This window comes from Chelon labrosus (assembly GCF_963514085.1).
Source record: "Chelon labrosus genome assembly, chromosome: 16".
Taxonomy (NCBI): domain Eukaryota; kingdom Metazoa; phylum Chordata; class Actinopteri; order Mugiliformes; family Mugilidae; genus Chelon; species Chelon labrosus.
The window spans coordinates 565,001-585,509 of record NC_140349.1 but is presented as its reverse complement, the minus strand read 5'-3'; the positions used below and the strand labels follow the sequence as shown (position 1 = coordinate 585,509).

General features: G+C 47.3%; 2 protein-coding genes across 3 annotated transcripts in view; both read right to left on the bottom strand.

The window, feature by feature from the left end:
• Positions 1 to 854: 854 nt before the first annotated feature.
• Positions 855 to 16,974, bottom strand: LOC311501694 (atrial natriuretic peptide receptor 1-like). 2 transcript variants are annotated; one of them, XM_084563659.1, is made up of 22 exons: positions 16,833 to 16,974; positions 14,668 to 15,392; positions 13,649 to 13,839; positions 13,448 to 13,561; positions 13,165 to 13,366; positions 7,627 to 7,721; positions 7,397 to 7,532; positions 7,115 to 7,199; positions 6,816 to 6,936; positions 6,256 to 6,330; positions 6,081 to 6,158; positions 5,811 to 5,915; positions 5,291 to 5,362; positions 4,990 to 5,149; positions 4,640 to 4,795; positions 3,455 to 3,623; positions 3,218 to 3,364; positions 3,000 to 3,123; positions 2,683 to 2,751; positions 2,403 to 2,577; positions 2,210 to 2,308; positions 855 to 1,353 (listed from the first exon to the last, which is right to left on the bottom strand). In XM_084563659.1, the coding sequence occupies exons 2-22, from the start codon at positions 15,362 to 15,364 to the stop codon at positions 1,208 to 1,210; spliced, it is 3,216 nt and encodes a 1,071-aa protein (XP_084419785.1). In that variant the 5' UTR covers positions 15,365 to 15,392; positions 16,833 to 16,974; the 3' UTR covers positions 855 to 1,207. The 2 variants fall into 2 exon arrangements, with proteins under 2 accessions (XP_084419785.1, XP_084419784.1); XM_084563658.1 differs by having other exon boundaries at positions 1,249 to 2,308.
• A 909-nt stretch (positions 16,975 to 17,883) lies between these two features.
• The window catches only part of LOC311500930 (uncharacterized protein), a gene marked incomplete at its 5' end in the record, with an annotated part of 2,851 nt that continues 225 nt past the window's right edge, over positions 17,884 to 20,509 (bottom strand). Inside the window, 2 exons of the mRNA XM_084562568.1 lie at positions 17,884 to 19,438; positions 19,519 to 19,770. Coding sequence (XP_084418694.1) covers positions 18,594 to 19,438; positions 19,519 to 19,770 — 1,097 coding nt within the window. The 3' untranslated portion in view covers positions 17,884 to 18,593. The remainder of the gene's footprint in view (positions 19,439 to 19,518; positions 19,771 to 20,509) is intronic.

Below are 20,509 nucleotides of genomic sequence, written 5' to 3'. Positions count from 1 at the left end.
CTGCTACTACTACTACTACAACACCACAATACTACAATACTACAATACTACTACAATACTACTACTACTACAATACTACTACCACAATACTACTAATACAATACTATAATACTACCACAATACTACAATACTACAATACTACTACTACTACAATACTACTACCACAATACTACAATACTACTACTACTACTACTACTGCGGCTGTGGCTCAGTAGGTAGAGCGGGTTGTCCACGAACCAGAGGGTTAGCGGTTCGATCCCCGGAATGTGCCACATGCCGAAGTGTCCTTGAGCAAGACACTGAACCCCCAGTTGCTCCCAGTGCGTGGCACTGGTGTGTGAATGTGTGTGTGCTTGTGTGAACGAATGGGTAGATGTGTCTATGACTGTAAAGCGCTTTGAGTACCAATAGGTAGAAAAGCTCTATATAAAAACAAGGCCATTTACCATTTACCATTTACTACTACTACCACAATACCACAGTACTACTACTACAATACAGTACAATACGATACTACTACTACTACAACTCCTACAATACTATAGTACTACTGTTTACAAAGGGCTAAATAATGCAATACTATTACTTCTGTAACACAGTACAACAGAAGAATACTACTGTAGTATTACAGTACCAGTGTTTCCTACAGAGAGACGTTCAGGAGCAGTAGGACAAACAACACAAACACAACTTTGTTTGAAACGTCCAGAAATATTTCTGATTGGTTGTGAGACCACGGCGGGCCGCCGTAGTATTAACACTGAGTGTAAGTACTAACAGTACTCTAATACTACTCTAATACTACAGTACTACTACAGTCCAGGGAGGAGTGTCTGATGTTCTGAGAGGTTTAGGATCATCGTTGTGTTTTTATTCCCAGTAAAGATGCAGCTGTAACAAACACATTGTTTATTTATGTATTTACAGACTTTACAGAGAAACTTTGGTCACTGCAGGTATGAGGTCACAGGAAACCGGCCAATCACAGACAAGGAGGACAAGTGTAATACCAACGGCCTTCTGACATGTTTCTGTCCTTCCTTTATGTCCTTCTTGGTCCTCCACCCGTCCTCCAGCTGTCCTCCATCCGTCCTCCACCCGTCCTCCAGCCGTCCTCCACCCGTCCTCCATCCATCCTCCACCCGTCCTCCATCCGTCCTCCACCCGTCCTCCAGCCGTCCTCCATCCGTCCTCCACCCGTCCTCCATTACTTGCTGTGGTCCTCTCCCAGCAGCCAGTATGTCCTCATGTGTCCTTTCCCCTTCACCTCGATCTCTCCTCTGAGCTGCAGCTGGAAACAGTTGAACTCCTGAAGAACCTGACGAGTCGCCTCCGACACATGGATCCTCAGAGCTACAGAAACACAACATCACATCACTCACTGTGTTCTGTCGGTTCTGTAGGTGTTTCAGTGTGTTCTGTAGGTTCTGTAGGTGTTATACTGTGTTCTGTTGGTTCTGTAGGTGTTTCAGTGTGCTCTGTCGGTTCTGTCGGTTCTGCAGGTGTTTCAGTGTGTTCTGTCGGTTCTATAGGTGTTTCAGTGTGTTCTGTAGGTTCTGTAGGTTCTGTAAGTGTTTCAGTGTGTTCTGTAGGTTCTGCAGGTGTTATATTCTGTTGATGTAAACCTCCTGTCCAAGTCGTTTCTAGCTGAGGTTCTGTTTGGATCAGGATTTGGATCTTTAAGCTTGTTACATGTTCTGTGAGAAGCGAGAAATTAGTTCTTGTTCTCAAAGTGAGCAAGAACAAGAACAAAGTTCGTTCCGGCCAGGTAATATATACTTCACGTGAAAATCAAGTACTGAACTCTGGGGAAGTTCTCATAGGCCCCTCCCACTGCAGCATACATCACACAATGCGCTAAGCATTGTGGGAGATGTGTCCACTGGTCAGTATGATCTCTACCCAGGAGACATTAGCGGTCACACTGCTAATATTAGCATCTGGGAGCTCACAGAGCAGCTGCTAGCATTTCGGCTCTTCCACATTAACCACACCCACTTCCAATTTCTGGCCAATCACAGAATAGTAACCGGACACGAGAAAAAAGTTCTGCCCGGTTGATGTGTCGAGAACAAGCTGCAAGAACTCCCAAACGAGGGCTGTGAGTACAAAATGACTGAGGAGCAAGAACAGAACTCTTGCTTCTCACAGAGTATGTAACGAGCTTTGGTCTGTTGGTGTGAAGGTTCCTCTAGGAACCAGGTCTTACGTTCTCCAGTGGACTCCATGCGTGACGCTGTGTTGACGGTGTCTCCAAACAGACAGTACCTGGGCATCTTCAACCCGACCACGCCAGCACACACCGGACCTGAACACCAACACACCGTTAGCCTGGTATTTGTGGTACTGTGATCAGTATCAGAGGTTCTTAGTACTCGTGGTTCTGTAGTGTTCTGTAGTACCGCTGTGGATGCCGATGCGGAGCCGGAGCTGCTGGTTGGCTCGGTGTCGGATCTTGAAACTCTTGACGGCCTCTAGCAGGGCGAGGGACATCCGAGCCACCTCCCGACCGTGAAGCTTACCGTTCCTGACCGGCAGACCTGAGACCACCATGTAGGCATCGCCGATGGTCTCCACCTGAAGGGGGCAGCATACGCAACCTTGAACCTGATCCAGATCTGCTGAGATGGGGTGTTAGCCTAGCTTAGCACAAGACAGCGTGAGTAACTGAGGAATCTTTACCTTGTACACGTCAAAGTTGTCAATGATGGCATCAAAGCAGGTGTAGAGGTCGTTTAACAAGGTCACAACCTGCAGGAGAAACCAGTTCAGTCACTTTGTTCTGCTGGGTTCTAAAGAGCAGATCCACAACATTTAATCTTCTCCATCCAAAACTCCACCTTGGTTCTATGCCTTATTCTTTAGTCATCTACCAAGTTCTGAGTTCTTTGACGTCTCCTTCGTTCTGCTGAGTGATTTTAGTAATTCTGAGTTCTTCGAGTTCTTCTGAGTGCCACTGAGTTCTTTTAGTTCTTTGAGGTTTACTGAGTTCTACTGACCTGCAGCGGGGTGCTCTCAGCTGAGAGGGAGGTGAAGCCGACGATGTCGCTGAAGTAGATGGTGACTGAGTCGAAAGCTTCAGCCTGAACCGTCTCACCTCGTTTAAGTTGCTCTGCTACAGAACTGACAGAACCATGAGAGACAGAACCATGAGAGTAGTATCTGGCAGAGCAGCATCATGTATAGTAGTAGTACTAGTAGTACTGGTAGTACTGACTGTGGTAGTATCTGGTAGAGCAGAGCCTCGGCCTTGCGTTTCTCCTCGTGATAAGCCTGAGTCCGTTCCTCCACCAGCTCCTCCAGGTTGTTGGCGTACTGCTCCATGCGGGACAGCAGGTTGTCCAGGATGTTGGACCCGTAGCCTCTGAGGACAAAGACAGACAGTGAGCCCCATGCTGCTGGTACCAGGGCTACAGCTCACTGGTTCTGATGGTTCTGATGGGTCTGACGGTACCGGTGCTGCTTCCTCAGAAGGACCTTCACTGTGTGGAAGTCGGGCCGTTCGCTGGGTTCTTCGTTCCAGCAGCGCTGCATCAGGACGCCCAGCTCATCGCTGTGACTGTGGAAGCAGAGGGAGGGACGGAGGGTGGGGACGCCGCCCTGAGCCACCGCCTGGACGATCTCTGTGGGAGGGTGGAGGGGTGGAGAGGTGGAGAGTGGGGTTTACAGTTTTTTCCAGTTGCTAAAACACTAAATTGACGTGGACAGCACAAATATTTAAACTGACACACAACCTCGTCTCAAATCTCCAAAACGTTAAACACATTTTCTGCTTTACACACATTTTGCAGTTCTAAATGACACTTTTTAAGTGACCTGAACACGGTTCTCTGCATAAGACACAACACTACATGAGCTCATTGGCCACTATATGTGCCACCTGGCCAAACAGGTGTTATGTAATTGTTAACACTTCAATCAGGAAGTAAGCAATAAGAGACCACAGGTGAGCATCTTCTTTTCTTTTACAACAACAATGGAAGACAGTGAGGAAGAGGAAGAGGAAGAGGGAGGGTGAGAGTGTGATGTGGACGAGGCGTTGTGACCAGACCCAGCTGTCCGGCAGGATGCTGTCTAATTATTTTGCTTTCCTCTTTATTTATTTATTTATTTTTATCTGCACATTTTTTCTGCAATTGTATTTTTCAGCTTACTGTGTTGTGAGCATATTTTAGTTCACTCCAATGTAAATATATCTGCTGTGACTTGTTTGGTGAAAAATAAAAAAATAAATGTTTCAATAGCACGTGTGTGTATCTGTAAATATTTCTGTGCATGTGAACAATCTGAAGAATTCTCTACAGTCTGAACTATGTTAGTATTATAGCAAAGCATATACAGATGCGAGTGCTTTTCATTGTGCCCAACAGTGTGTAGCTGGTTAGACGTTAGTGTGTACCATCTGGTGCAAAAGTTAGATTTTGGTTGCAGTGCTTCATTTTGCAGGATACATGAGGTATTTTGCAGTTTGGGTGAACTGTGTTAGTGTTTTGATAAAACCAGCCTCGTTTACAAAACTGTGGAAAAAACTGTAAGAGTGATGTTGATGATCTGACATCTACCACAGACACTAGAGGGCGCTGTCTATCAAGAAGAACATGAAGCGGAGCACTGGGGTGACGCTGTGTTGACCTCTGACCTTTCGGGGTGAGGCAGAGTGAGTCCAGGTAGAAGACTCCTCTGAGCAGAGCCACCTCCTGCAGGATCACCCCAAAGCTGTAGACGTCCCCCTTCTGAGTTCCACAGGGTGGAGGACACTCTGTCCTCAGCAGCTCTGGGGCCGTCCACAGCTTCCCTGTCAGTCATCAACAACATATGACATCATTCACTGAGTCCTGGTGTGTGTGTGTGGGTGTGTGTGTGTGGGTGTGTGTGTGTGTGTGTGTGTGGTGTGTGGTGTGTGGTGTGTGGTGTGTGGGTGTGTGTGGTGTTTGGTGTGAGATATTTGTGTGTAGTGTGTGTGTGTGTGCGTGTGTGTGCGTGTCATACGAGCGTAGAAAGCGTGTGTGTCCTCAGGACAGCTGCTGGTCCTCAGACTCTGGAGACCATAGTCAGTGATCTTCAGGACGAAGCGACTGTCCACCACACAGTTGGACGACTTCAGGTTACCGTGGGAGACGATGACACTGTTGTGGAGGAAAGCCATGCCCTGGAGACAACAACCAACCAAAGAAATAGACGTGGTGAAAAGTTTGTTTGTTTGTTAGTTTGTTTGTGTGTTTGTTTGTTTGTGTGTTTGTTTGTTTGTGTTTGTTTGTGTGTTTGTTTGTTTGTGTGTTTGTTTGTTTACCTTGACCAGGTCAGTGATGAGGGAGTATCTGAACATCCAGTCCAGAGTGATGCTGTCGCTCTCCATCAGGTCCTGGAGGAACAAACAGAACCTCGTTTAGAACATTTGTCCTCAGATATGAAGACACGGTGTCTCTGAGCTCTTTTCTAACGGGACATGTCAATAAAGACGTCTCTGGTCTGAAGATGAAGGAACATGTGACTGGTGTCAGATCAGATCCTCAGTGAACAGAGGACGGAACGAGAGGACAGATGAGTGAGGACATGACGTCCATCCTCTTGTGAACATGTCTTAAAGATCAGAAAGCTGAACCTCCACACACCGCCCACATCCACCTACGGCGGGCTGATGTGTCATCTCCTGTTGCTAGGTTACCGCTGCATTAGGTTGCTAGGTTACAGACAACAGACAGTGGAAGAAACTCTGAAGATAATGATGGTTTATAGTGGGAGGGATCTGGGCAGGACATCAGGTAGGACATCAGGTAGGACATCAGGTAGGACATCAGGTAGGTGCATACCTGAAGGCTGCCTCTGGGGCAGTACTCCGTGATGATGCACATGTTTGGTGGGTCGATGCAGGCACCAATGAAACGGGTCAGATGTTCATTCTGAACGTCACGCATCTGAAAACAGAACCACCAGAACCAGCTGTGACACGGAGCGAGGTACTCAAAGGAAGGTCGTCAGGTGGGTCAGGTAGGTCAGTAGGTCAGTAGGTCAGGAAGGTCAGGTGGGTCAGGTAGGTCAGTAGGTCAGTAGGTCAGTAGGTCAATACTTGGAGTTCTTACATATTTTAGCTCAAACAGGACGTTCCTGGTCAGCTCAATGCGTTTCTTGTTGATGTACTTGATGGCTGCAAGATTCCCCTGCAGAAGAAAACATGGACGTGATCACACGTGTCCTACATCAACAGGCGACATGTGTCCTACGTCAACAGGTGACACGTGTCCTACGTCAACTGACCTTGTAGTACCCCGTCTTGGTGTAGATCTGAAGGTTTCCCTCCATGGTCATCAGAGAACCATAGTTGGATCCTTTCTGAAGACAAACAGATCCAGACAAACTCTAATTAAAGTCTAATTAATCAATATCTGTCCACTAATGAGGACGCCCACCTGACAACAGGATGTATGGACAGAAAAGACCTTCCTGTATGTGATTAACGTCATCTGAAGAACGCAACAAGAACACCTAGAAATGCTTGTCCTTTAATGTCCTTTAATATCTTTAATGTCCTTAATGTCCTTTAATATATTTAATGTCTTTAATGTCCCCTTCTCTTATTAGTGACTGAACAGCAGCAGCTCGGTAGAAAGGTCTCTGATCAGCTGTTAATGTTTCTCAGAGCTGAAGACTTTAGTCTCTGTTAATGAGAAACTTGTTTCCATGGAAACAAACGACAAAATAAAGGATTCACAATTAATTAACAGATAATCATTAACCATCCTGATTTCCTCTGATGTGTGGGAGTCTGACGGAGACGTCTGAATTCATGTTGTCACCAGAGACATTCATGTCGTTACCATAGACATGGTCAGACGGCTGCATGTCCTCTTCAGGACTTTCTCCAGGTTACTCATCTGGACGTCGTCCCAGGAGACTCTCCAGAGCTCAGCGGCGAGTTCACTCTCCAGCTTCAACTTCCTGTTCAACACACACACACACACACACACACACACACACACAGCGGAGGGTTTGTGTGTGTGGACATAAGCTAAAATAATCCTTTAAAATAATCCTTTAAGATAATCCTTTAATTTATACCCACAGTGAGCAAAGTGACGGTCCTCACAAATATAGCACCATCGTCTGTGAGTCTCACCTGTAGATGAAGATGGTGACTGTAACCGTGATGACGAAGACGAAGCAGGTCACCATGGCAACCATCTGCTGCATGGTCACTGTACCTGAGAGGAGGAGGAGGAGGAGGAGGAGGATCAGGTTACTGGACAAGTCTGTGTGTAGCTGTCTCTGTGAGGACCGGTTACAGTTTAAAAACCAGAACTCATCCTGGTCCTCACACACACACACACACACACACACACACACTGGCTTTATCTGTAGTGTGTAGCAGTGTGTAGCAGTGTGTAGTGTGCAGCAGTACGTGTGAGGCAGGCTGGGTGGTCGTTCTTGAAGCCACACTCAGGAACGTCTGCAGGAGGAGAACCTGACGGCCACTGGAACCCGAGTCCTTCCTGAAGAACCATCTGCTTCAAGCTGCTGTTATAGACACACACCACCTGGACACAGGGACACGGGGACACAGGGACACCTGTCACTGCTCCGTCCTACACACCTCCACCTGAGGGCCTGCACTGATGGACCAATACAAACCTGAAACTGTCCTGACTCAATGTCTGTCATGTCCCACACAGCAAAGTCCGTCTGTCTGTCCCCCAACTCGTCCATCTCCACCGTCCCCATCACGCCTAGAGAGGACACACGTTACATACATGTGATATACGTGGAACACATGTAACGTTCATCACTTCATCATCCATCATCCATCCATCATCATCCCTTCATCATCCATCATCAACCATCATCATCATCCATCATCATCCCTTCATCATCAACCATCATCATCCCTTCATCATCATCCATCATCATCCCTTCATCATCCATCATCATCCCTTCATCATCATCCATCATCCATCCATCATCATCCCTTCATCATCCATCATCATCCATCATCATCCATCATCATCCATTATAATCCATCATCATCCCTTCATCATCCCTTCATCATCCATCATCATCCATCATCATCCATCATCATCCCTTCATCATCCATCATCATCCATCATCCCTTCATCATCCATCATCCATCCATCATCATCCCTTCATCATCCATCCATCATCCATCCATCATCATCCATCATCATCCCTTCATCATCCATCATCATCCATCCATCATCCATCATCATCCATCCATCATCCATCCATCATCATCCATCCATCCATCATCCATCCATCATCCATCCATCATCATCCCTTCATCATCTATCATCATCCATCATCATCCATCCATCATCCATCATCATCCATCCATCATCCATCCATCATCATCCCTTCATCATCCATCCATCATCCATCCATCATCATCCATCATCATCCCTTCATCATCATCCCTTCATCATCATCCCTTCATCATCCATCATCAACCATCATCATCCCTTCATCATCATCCATTATAATCCATCATCATCCCTTCATCATCTATCATCCCTTCATCATCATCCCTTCATCATCCCTTCATCATCTATCATCCATCCATCATCATCCATCATCATCCCTTCATCATCCATCATCATCATCAACCATCATCATCCCTTCATCATCATCCATCATCATCCCTTCATCATCATCCATCATCATCAACCATCATCATCCCTTCATCATCATCCATCATCATCCCTTCATCATCATCCATTATCATCCCTTCATCATCCATCATCATCATCAACCATCATCATCCCTTCATCATCATCCATCATCATCCCTTCATCATCATCCATCATCATCAACCATCATCATCCCTTAATCATCATCCATTATCATCCCTTCATCATCCATCATCATCATCAACCATCATCATCCCTTCATCATCATCCATCATCATCCCTTCATCATCATCCATCATCATCCCTTCATCATCATCCATCATCATCATCCATCATCATCCCTTCATCATCTATCATCCATCCTTCATCATCCATTATCATCCATCATCATCCATCCATCATCCCTTCATCATCATCCATTATCATCCCTACATCATCCATCATCATCCATCATCCATCATCATCCATCATCCATCATCCCTTCATCATCTATCATCCATCCATCCATCATCATCCATTATCATCCATCATCATCCATCCATCATCCCTTCATCATCATCCATTATCATCCCTTCATCATCCATCATCCATCCATCATCCATCATCATCCATCATCCCTTCATCATCCATCATCCATCATCTATCCATCATCCCTTCATCATCCATCATCCATCCATCATGCATCATCCATCATCCCTTCATCATCCATCCATCATGCATCAGCATCCATCATCCCTTCATCATCCATCCATCATCCATCATCCATCATCCCTTCATCATCATCCCTTCATCATCCATCCATCATCATCCATCATCATTCATCATCCCTTCATCATCCATCATCCATCCATCATCCATCCATCCATCCATCATCATCCATCATCATTCATCATCCCTTCATCATCCATCATCCATCATCCATCATCCATCCATCATCCCTTCATCATCCATCATCATCCATCCATCATCCATCATCCATCCATCATACCTTCATCATCCCTTCATCATCCATCATCCATCATCCATCATCATTCATCATCCCTTCATCATCATCCCTTCATCATCCATCCATCATCCATCCATCATCCATCATCCATCATCCATCATCCATCCATCATCCATCATCCATCATCCATCCATCATCCATCATCCATCATCCATCATCATTCATCATCCCTTCATCATCCATCATCATCCATCCATCATCCATCATCCATCCATCATCTATCATCCATCCATCATCCATCCATCATCCATCATCCATCATCCATCATCCATCCATCATCCATCATCCATCATCCATCCATCATCCATCATCCATCATCCATCATCATTCATCATCCCTTCATCATCCATCATCATCCATCCATCATCCATCATCCATCCATCATCTATCATCCATCATCCATCATCCATCATCCATCCATCATACCTTCATCATCCCTTCATCATCCATCATCCATCATCCATCATCATTCATCATCCCTTCATCATCATCCCTTCATCATCCATCCATCATCCATCCATCATCCATCATCCATCATCCATCATCCATCCATCATCCATCATCCATCCATCATTCATCATCCATCATCCATCATCATTCATCATCCCTTCATCATCCATCATCCATCATCCATCCATCATCCATCATCCATCATCCATCATCCATCATCCATCATCATTCATCATCCATCCATCATCCATCATCCATCATCCATCATCCATCCATCATCCATCATCCATCATCCATCCATCATCCATCATCCATCATCCATCCATCATCCATCATTCATCATCCATCATCCATCATCATTCATCATCCATCCATCATCCATCATCCATCATCCATCATCCATCATCCATCCATCATCCATCATCCATCATCCATCATCATTCATCATCCCTTCATCATCCATCATCCATCATCCATCCATCATCTCTTCATCATCCATCATCCATCATCATCCATCCATCATCCCTTCATCATCCATCATCCATCCATCATCCATCATCCCTTCATCATCCCTTCATCATCCATCATCCATCATCATCCATCCATCATCCCTTCATCATCCATCATCCATCATCCATCCATCATCCATCATCCATCATCATCCCTTCATCATCCATCATCCCTTCATCATCCATCATCCATCATCATCCCTTCATCATCCATCATCCCTTCATCATCCCTTCATCATCCATCATCCATCATCATCCCTTCATCATCCATCATCCATCATCCAGCCATCATCATCCCTTCATCATCCATCATCCATCATCCAGCCATCATCATCCCTTCATCATCCATCATCCCTTCATCATCCCTTCATCATCCATCATCCATCATCATCCATCCATCATCCATCCATCATCCATCATCATCCCTTCATCATCCATCATCCATCATCCAGCCATCATCATCCCTTCATCATCCATCATCCATCCATCATCCATCATCCCTTCATCATCCCTTCATCATCCATCATCCATCATCCAGCCATCATCATCCCTTCATCATCCATCATCCATCATCCAGCCATCATCATCCCTTCATCATCCATCATCCCTTCATCATCCCTTCATCATCCATCATCCATCATCATCCATCCATCATCCATCCATCATCCATCATCATCCCTTCATCATCCATCATCCATCATCCAGCCATCATCATCCCTTCATCATCCATCATCCATCCATCATCCATCATCCCATCATCATCCCTTCATCATCCATCATCATCCCTTCATCATCCATCATCCCTTCATCATCCATCATCCATCCATCATCCATCATCATCCCTTCATCATCCATCATCCCTTCATCATCCCTTCATCATCCATCATCCATCATCATCCATCCATCATCCCTTCATCATCCATCATCCCTTCATCATCCATTCATCATCCATCATCCATCATCCATCATCCATCCATCCATTCATCATCCATCATCCATTCATCCATCCATTCATCCATCCATCATCCATCATCATCCATCATCATCCCTTCATTTGTGACGTTCACTGTCAGTGACTGTGTTTCAGTGTTGGTGGATAAAAGCAGTTCAATCTAATAAAAGCAGACAGAGCAGCCTGTTTATCAGCACCATCAATACACACACACACACACACACACATCAACACACACACACACATCAACACACACACACATCAACACACACACACACACACACACATCAACACACACACACACACATCAATACACACACACATCAATACACACACACACACACACACACAGACTCTGTTTCCATGGAGCTCAGTGTTCAGAGTCTGGTTCTGGTTTTCAGTTTAAATCTGGTTCCTGATCAGTTCTGATAGATATAGATGATATAGAACGTATAGATCTATCTGTCTATATGTTCTATATCTATGTGTACTCGTCTACAGACACAGACGTGAGTTTGATTTGTTCTCAGGTCAAAAGGTTAAAGAGCAGCAGTGACCTATAAACAGAGCCATCGACCTGGAGCTGATCAATAAGAGACAGGGACGCACCACTGTTTCCATCTGGAGCTAGGACTAACCGTTGTGTCCGTCCTCACAGAGACAGTTAACAGATTTATGTCCCTCCCTCTGATCAGATTAGCGTCTCAGTCCAGCTGAGTCCAGATGGAGACGTGTCACTTCCTGTGATGAACGGCCCATTCCTGAGGACGTTTGTTTCTCACACCTGGAGCCCCGTCGTCCTCACTCGTCTGTCCCTGATGTTCCTGTCTTCTGTGTTTGTGGACGCTCAGTGACGTGTCTCTAACAGTTTTACAGCTTGAGTGTTTTTCCATCCTCATGATGAAATGTCTCGTCTGTTTGTCCTCCAAACACTAAAGTTATTTTCATTTGAACGTGAATCAACATCTGGAGCTGATGGACGGAGACGTTTTTACGACCCGTCAGCAGTTTGTCTTTCTGTGTTTGGTTTTGAAATAAGACTCGACTCAGATCAGCTGGAGGTTTGACGTCTGGATCTGTCCAGAGGAGACGACTCAAACCTTCAACAGAACCAGCTAATTTCGGCTTTATGCTAAGCTAACAGCTAACTGCAGCCTCTCAGGATATTTGGAATCATATTTCTTTGTGTTTTATGTTTGGGGGGCGGGGGGGGGCAGCCAATCAGAGAGCTCCAGTAGTTTTCTCATCCTGGTTGGTGGACTGAGTGTCTGACTTCCTGTTCCCTGAGCTCCAGTCAGCTGCTACAGATTAGCAGTGCTAATGCTAACTCCCCGCTGACACATGCCCACATGTCTGACTCCGGTTCCCATGGTGACCTCACAGAGCTCGAAGGCTCCTGATTGGTCGATTCATTGGTTCATTGACAGATGAGGCTGGTGGCTTCAGGAGATATTTCTGACTTTGTGGTTTTTTGATAAAAAAATATTATTTTTATTGAGACGGCTCTGATCCAACACTGCGCTCTGATTGGCTGGCTGGCAACGTGTTCCCATGTGACCTGTGACCCTGAAATGTTTCCACAATGGACGCGTGAGAAAAATGTGTTCTCACCAGAGAAGGTCCTGTTCCACATCCTCTGTGTCACCACGATCCCGTTGGGCCTCTGAGCTGATCCTGGTCCTGATCCTGGTCCTGATCCTGATCCTGATCCTGATCCTGGTCCTGATCCTGGTCCCTGCTCGCTCAAGGTCTCGTTCAGAGCTTGAGAATAGAGCATCACTCCATCATAGAAGCCGGCAGCTATCAGGTTATACTGACAGAGACACAGAAACACGTCAGCTGTAGTCATCATAATCAATCAGTCAATGAATGTGATCAGCATCAGAACTCGTACCAGAGAGTCTTCGATGGTGAAGTTGAAAAGTTTCTTTGCGTCGTTCTTCAAAGTTTCAACAAACTGCAGATATTCTAGGTTCTGAGGCTCCTGGTAGGTCAGCACCTTCACACTCTGACCACAGAACCACAGAACCACAGAGATCAGTCAGTCATCAGTCAATCAATCAATCAGTCAGTCAGTCAGGAATCCTGGTCTCACCCTGAAGGCTAGGCGGGCTGTGTAGTCGTCCCCGTCTCCTCTGAACCAGGGCCTGACGGGTCCTGGCCCCCCCAGACCCTCAGCAAAGAGATCAATGAAGAAGAAGACGTAGTCCTCCAGCTCCTGCTCCTCCTTCCACAGTAAGACCATCACAGTCCTGAAGATGTCCCAGGAGCTGCACATGTACACCACTGAAGAAGAAGAGGTGAGAAGAAGACAGACGTCAAAGTTTTGTTAGCTTGTTAACTGAGACAAAGTGTCCTCTAGAGGACTGAGTTTGTGTTGGGACGCTGTGGTGGGACACTGTGGTGGGACGCTCTAGAACCCGATCGCACTGACACCTCAGGCCTGACCAGTTTAAATTACGTGATGTGTTCAAAGATCCTTCGACATCTGAGACATGTCGTCAGTGATAGTGATAATAGTTAAAGCTCGTCCGTCACCATGGTGATAACCACCAGGACTGGAGCAACCAGCTGACAGCAGCACAACATTTCATTTCTTCTTCTTCTCTAGAGAAGAAACATTTAAAACATCCTCCCCCGCGTTCCCAAACATGTCGACCCCCCCAGCCTCCCCCTCAGCCTCCCCCTCAGCCCGACAATAATAAACTCTCCCAGAAAACTGTCACCGAGGGTCCCACCAGAAAGAAACATTACCCTGCACACGGTCCCAGAGGTGGACGTCACGAGAGGACGCCGAGAGGTTCACATGTAGGATTTACTGCTTTTATAAGGACCGCCACACACACACACACACACACACACACACACACACACACAGGTAATTACTGAGAGGACGTCCAGTGTTGCCGGGGGCAACAGCTGGTGTCCGTCAGAGGAGGACAGGAGCAGTTAGTGTGTCTGTGATGTCGGCCTGGTGTCTGATCTCATGATCATGGTTTCAATCCGACACCAACGTGTTCAACACACAAGTGAACAGATACAGATGTGAAGCTAAGCTAGCTTTAAACAGTTAGCATGAACTAAAGCTAGGGGATGAATGACGTGACCTCTGACCTCGGCCGTGGTCACGGATCTGCTGAACCACCTCCTTGTAGTCGATGTTGTCGGGCTCAATGTAGTAGTCGTGGACGGTGATGTTGCGTTTGTCCAGCACGTCGTACAGCCCCTCCACGGCGAAGTAGCACGGCCGGTCGTCGTTGGCGTCCTTGTTGTTGCTGAAGATCAACATGGCGTGCCGCTGCCATCCGAACGTCTCCTGGATCTTGGCGCCAAATTCGCCCAGCTTCTTGTGGGTGGGGCCTGTGTTGGTGACGGCGGAGTAGAGTTTAAAGCCGATGGCTCGGGCGCCGGCTGTCACCATGGGAACCTCCCAGTGGGTGGTGAAGCGAGCAACAGGCGAGGACGAGTAGTCGCAGCCGGGGCCGATGAAGGCCCAGGGATCGTGGGACTGCTTGAGGTCGACGGCGACCAGCGGCGCCACCGAGTCAGAGCAGAAGCCAGCGGGGTTCTCCGAGCTGCCGTGGATCAGCTGGAGCTTCAGGCCCGGCAGCAGCCAGGGGTCGGAGTTAACCCGCTGAATCGCCCGGTGGAGGGCGGGCGCCACGCGAGGCCATGACCACGCATAGTCGGTATTAGTCAGAGGCAAGATGGCCGCCAGGGTTACCTCAGTGGCGTTGTCAGTCGACAGAGAAAACTCAGCTGATTGGACAAAGAACAAGAGGAGGAGCCAGGGGCGGGGCCAGGACAGCATGATGACAACGATGAGCCTGTCAGACGAGCTGCAGGGAAAACACAACACGCCATCAGTTTAACAGCCTTAAACAATAAACCTCTTGTTTCTCTGTTTTAATACTTTACAGAGAATTAACTGGAACCCCTTCAGGAGCTGCTGGGAACTCTGGGCACTCAGCCGTGTTCGGTACATGGGATCCATTAGCTCCATGTGGCCCCCATGTGTGTCTGGGGGCCACAGGTATGAGAGGGTCCACTGTCAATCAGAAAGAGACGCGTTCAGGCTCCTCTGGGAAAACCTGGCGTTCTCTGTAAAACGTCCACATGCTGCGTTTAAAGACACTCAGATAATCCTGCACAACATCAGCTCTGCTCGCCCTGATGCCTTCACGAGCATCCAGGAAAGAATTAAACTATTAATGTTTATTTTATCCTTTTATTTCCTTTTAGTGAAAAATGATTCTTCCAGTTTTACTTCAATCATTCTCAGTCAAATTATGATCATTGTGAAGGTCGAGTCTCAGATGTCAGAGTATCTTTGAACACATCATCATTGTGTTCAAGATTAACTGATAAAAAAAACTTCATGTTGAGTTAAAAAAGAGTCTCGGTGTGTGTTGGTGTGTGTTGGTGTGTGTTGGTGTGTGTTGGTGTGTGTTATATAATTGTTGTTGACTCCAGCAGAAACAGTTTTGCATAAAATCACAGAGAGGATCAGATCAGGACCAGGACCAGGACCAGGATCAGGACCAGGATCAGGATCAGGATCAGGATCAGATCAGGACCAGGATCAGGACCAGGATCAGGATCAGGATCAGGACCAGGATCAGGATCAGGATCAGGACCAGATCAGGACCAGATCAGGACCAGGATCAGGATCAGGATCAGGACCAGGATCAGGATCAGGATCAGGACCAGATCAGGACCAGATCAGGATCAGGACCAGACCAGGACCAGGATCAGAATCATGACCAGGACCAGGACCAGGATCGGGATCGGGATCAGGACCAGGACCAGGACCAGGATCAGGACCAGGACCAGGACCAGGACCAGACCAGGACCAGGATCAGGATCAGGACTAGGACCATGATCAGGACCATGATCAGGACCAGATCAGGACCAGGACCAGGATCAGGACCAGACCAGGACCAGGACCAGGACCAGGATCAGGATCAGAATCATGACCAGGACCAGGATCAGGACCAGGATCAGGATCAGGACCATGATCAGGATCAGGACCAGGACCATGATCAGGACCAGACCAGGACCAGACCAGGACCAGACCAGGACCAGTTCTTATCAGTTACTGGTCTCATCACATTAAAGGTTTTCAGGATCGAGTTCATTGATGAATTGATTTATTTCTGATTCTTATTAAACTCAACTAAAGTCACTTCTCTGCTCGTTCTTTCTGTTACGGATCGATCAGCTGATCACTGATCTCCGTCCTGCTCCGGTACCGGGGGATCGGGTCTCCGGTTCTTTACCTGCTCGGTTCTTCAGTCCGTGGCTTCCTGTGGCTCCATGTTTCCAGAACCAGAAGAAGAACCAGATGTTTCCACAGCAACGCGGCGCAGAACACAAAGAAGAAGAAGAAGAAGAAGAAGAAGAGGAGGCTCCGTCTCACCGGAGGCTCGAGCTCCGCTGCTGCCAGCGCGTTTCCGTAAAAAACGTCCCGACGGGCGCGCGCATACATGCACACTTTTTGAGTGGGGTGTAGAGGGCACGAGGGCAGTCATGGTAGCCCTGAGCGAGCGTGTGCGCGCGCACCTCAGTCCCCTTCAGTTTGCAGTGGGAATACTCCCCCCCCCCCCCCCCCCCCATCCACTGCTGAAAGCTGATTGGTCGAAATGTTCACGGAAGAAAAAAACTCAGATTATTGTTCTGTCTGGTTCTACTTGATATAAACATGTTGGTGTTTAAATAGCATCAGTAACAGAACACAGAACACAGAACACAGTACATAGAACATAGAACATAGAACTGACCACCTTCATGCTGTTTCTGCATAAATCACAACTCTGTTCAGGAATCAGTGTCTTTATTGATTCACTGACACATGAACATGGATCTACTGATCATCACGTTCTGATCTGGTTCCATCAGGTTCCATCAGGTTCCATCAGGTTCCAACAGGTTCTGTTCTGAGCTGAAGGAGTCTCTTATTGTTTCCACTCAGATAGAACCAACGTTCCTCCAGATGTGTTTCAGTTACTGATCATTGACTGATGACCTCTGACCTCGTTAAGAGCTGTTCATTAACGAGCTTCTTAATGAAGTTTGTGTGTGTGTGTACGACACACACACAAACACACACCCTCACACAGACAGACCCATGACCTGGTGAGTGTGTGTGTGTTTTAACAGGATACACCCGGTGGATGAGGAAGTCACTCAGTAACAACACCCCCCCCCCCCCGCCCCCCCCGCCCTGTACCTCTTCCTGGAAATGACCACACACACACACACACACACACACACACACACACACACACACACACACTCCCACTCTTGCCTGTTAATGACAACACTGGTTTGTCCGCCGTTGCACTTGAAGGCACCACGCTGCCTGTGTCACAGGAAGGGATGCGTCTGTTCTCTACGGAACAAATTGATTGGTTCAATTGATCATTGTTGAGGTTAAAGTGGGCGGAGCTTAAAGCTTCAGCATTATAAACACAGAAAGAGGAAGCACTAAAGCTGAAGCTGTTCCTCTTTAATCTCAGCGTTAAATCAACAAACACATTCAATCGTCTGTTTCCTGTTGGTTGATTTATTGCTGCAGCCACCGACTCAAACCAAAGTCCATTCAGATTTGTTACGATTCTACTCGATGCACCAATAACAGACTTTAATGACGTGAAGAAAAAAACATTTTGTCAACATCAGACGCTCAGACCCCAACCCTCATGTCTGTCTCCTGACTCAGAGACAAATCTGGACCATCGGAGAAAAGAGTCAAAGCTCTGGAGGAGATTTACTAAAAAAGACAAAATGAACAAAGACACCAGGACATCTCCTAGAGAGACATCTCCTAGAGAGACATCTCCTAGAGGGAATTATTCAAAACTGATGTCCTCTAGAGGACACAACTCAGAGGGATGTCTTCTAGAAGGACGTCTCTACAGACGAAAGGGACGTCCAAGAGGGAATTATTCTAGTGGGACACTTTCTAGAGGGACGTCTTTTGGAAGGACATCTCATGTTGTCAGAGACAGAGGTTCCAAGTTAAGCCCCCAACATGTCCCTCAGTTCTCCGGTGCTGGTTCTGGTGTGTCGATGTGGACCATCCTTAGGTGCTGGACCAGGTACTCTCTCCTGGTGAAGGTCCTCCTGCAGAGTCCACAGTGGTGCGGTCTGTCCCCGCTGTGCATCCTCAAGTGTCTTACTAGACTCTCCTTCCTGCTGAAGTCCAGGCTGCAGAGGCTGCAGTGGTACGGTTTCTCTCCTGTGTGGACCCGTTTGTGGATCTCCATCCTCCTGATGGAGCTCCACTTCTTCCCGCACACGTCGCAGGTGCTACCTGCGTCTTTGTGGGACTGTAGATGTTCCCTGAGACACTCGGTGGACTCCAGAACGTCCCCGCAGGCCCCGCACCGTGTCTCGGGCTCCTTGCAGTGGTTCTGGGCGTGCCGGACCAGAATACCCTGCGTGTTGAACGAGCTCCCACACACTCTGCAGCTGCAGTAGTTGGTGGTTCTCTGTCTGCGGAGGCTGCAGGACATCTGGTTCTGGTTCTGGTTCTGGGCTGAGTTCTGTCTGATGTGCTTCTGCAGTATCCGCCTTGAACTGAACTCTCGGCCACAGCTGTTGCACGCCAGCAGGTTCTGATCTGGAGGCCCAGTCCGACTTCCAGGAGATCTGCAGGTCCCTCCAGGTTCTGGTCTCAGCAGGTCTGAGGAAAGCAGCTTTGCCTCTTCGAAGGTCTGGATCTGATTGGACGAAGAGCTTCCCTCATCATCATCACTCTCCATCAAACTTTCAGGTGACGTTTCTGAACCTGAGGCTCCGCCTTCCTCCTGTTTGATCTGCAGGCTGAGGCTCCGCCCCTTCACCTGCTGCTCTTCTTCTCTGGTGAAAATCTGCAGAACACCTGGAGGAGAAAAACAGCTGTGACTGGTTGAAGACTGTGACACATGGAGTGATGCGTTCACTGACCCTCTGTGAACTCACCGTCCTGCTGAGAGATGACCTCTGCTCTGACTGCAGCCTCCAGCATCATGTGATCGTCCTCCACTTCCTGTTTGACGCCCAGCACTTCCTGCTGGCTGTCAGCTGGGTGAAGCTCCGCCTCAGGAAAAGGTGAAGACGTGATGTCAATGTCCTCTGGTCCTGAAGCTCCTCCCTCCTCTTCTTTAATGTGCAGCGAGAAGCCCCGCCCTCTCGCCTGCTGCTTTTCTTCTTCTGTGAAAACATGCAGGACACCTGGAGGACAGGTGAGAAGCACTTTATGGTTCAACGATACTGACTGAGACCCTCAGACCTGTAGACCACAGCAGGAGACCCCCCTAAGGGACCAGACCTGGTCCAGGTCCAGGTCCACGACTCGTTAAAGGTCAGTTTGACAACATTTCAAAATAACAATGAAAGAATCAAAAATAAAGAGGAAGAGGAAGAGGAGAAGAGGAAGGCAGACGATGATGAGGATGAAGAATAAGAACTAGTGAAAGCTGTTCCACTAGCATCACAGCACATTAGCATGAGTTAGCCTAGCTAGCATAGCGGTGTGTCGACTTGTTAGCTGAGCTAGGAGGCTAACAGAATGTCAATAAGTTGTTAACACTTTTATACGACACGGGAGGAGACAATAAGACCATGTGGACGTCTTTTAGCTGTGTCCCACCAAACTGAGCTGCTGCTGAGGTTTAACAATAAGAATAAAAGAACTTTATTTGTTCCACAATGAGGAAACTGTAGTTTACAACAACTTATAGAAATGACAGAGACTGCACAGATTACACAAAGTGGTGGAGCTGGGTTATAAATGCTAAGCTACAAATGCTAAGCTACGAATGCTAAGCTACGAATGCTAAGCTATGAATGTAATGCTATCTTTAAACCAGTTGAATGTTGATAAATAATAATCATAATAAACTGAGTCCTGCTTCACTTTAGACCCACAGCGACCTCTGGTGGAGACTCTTCTCTTCACACGCTGCTGATC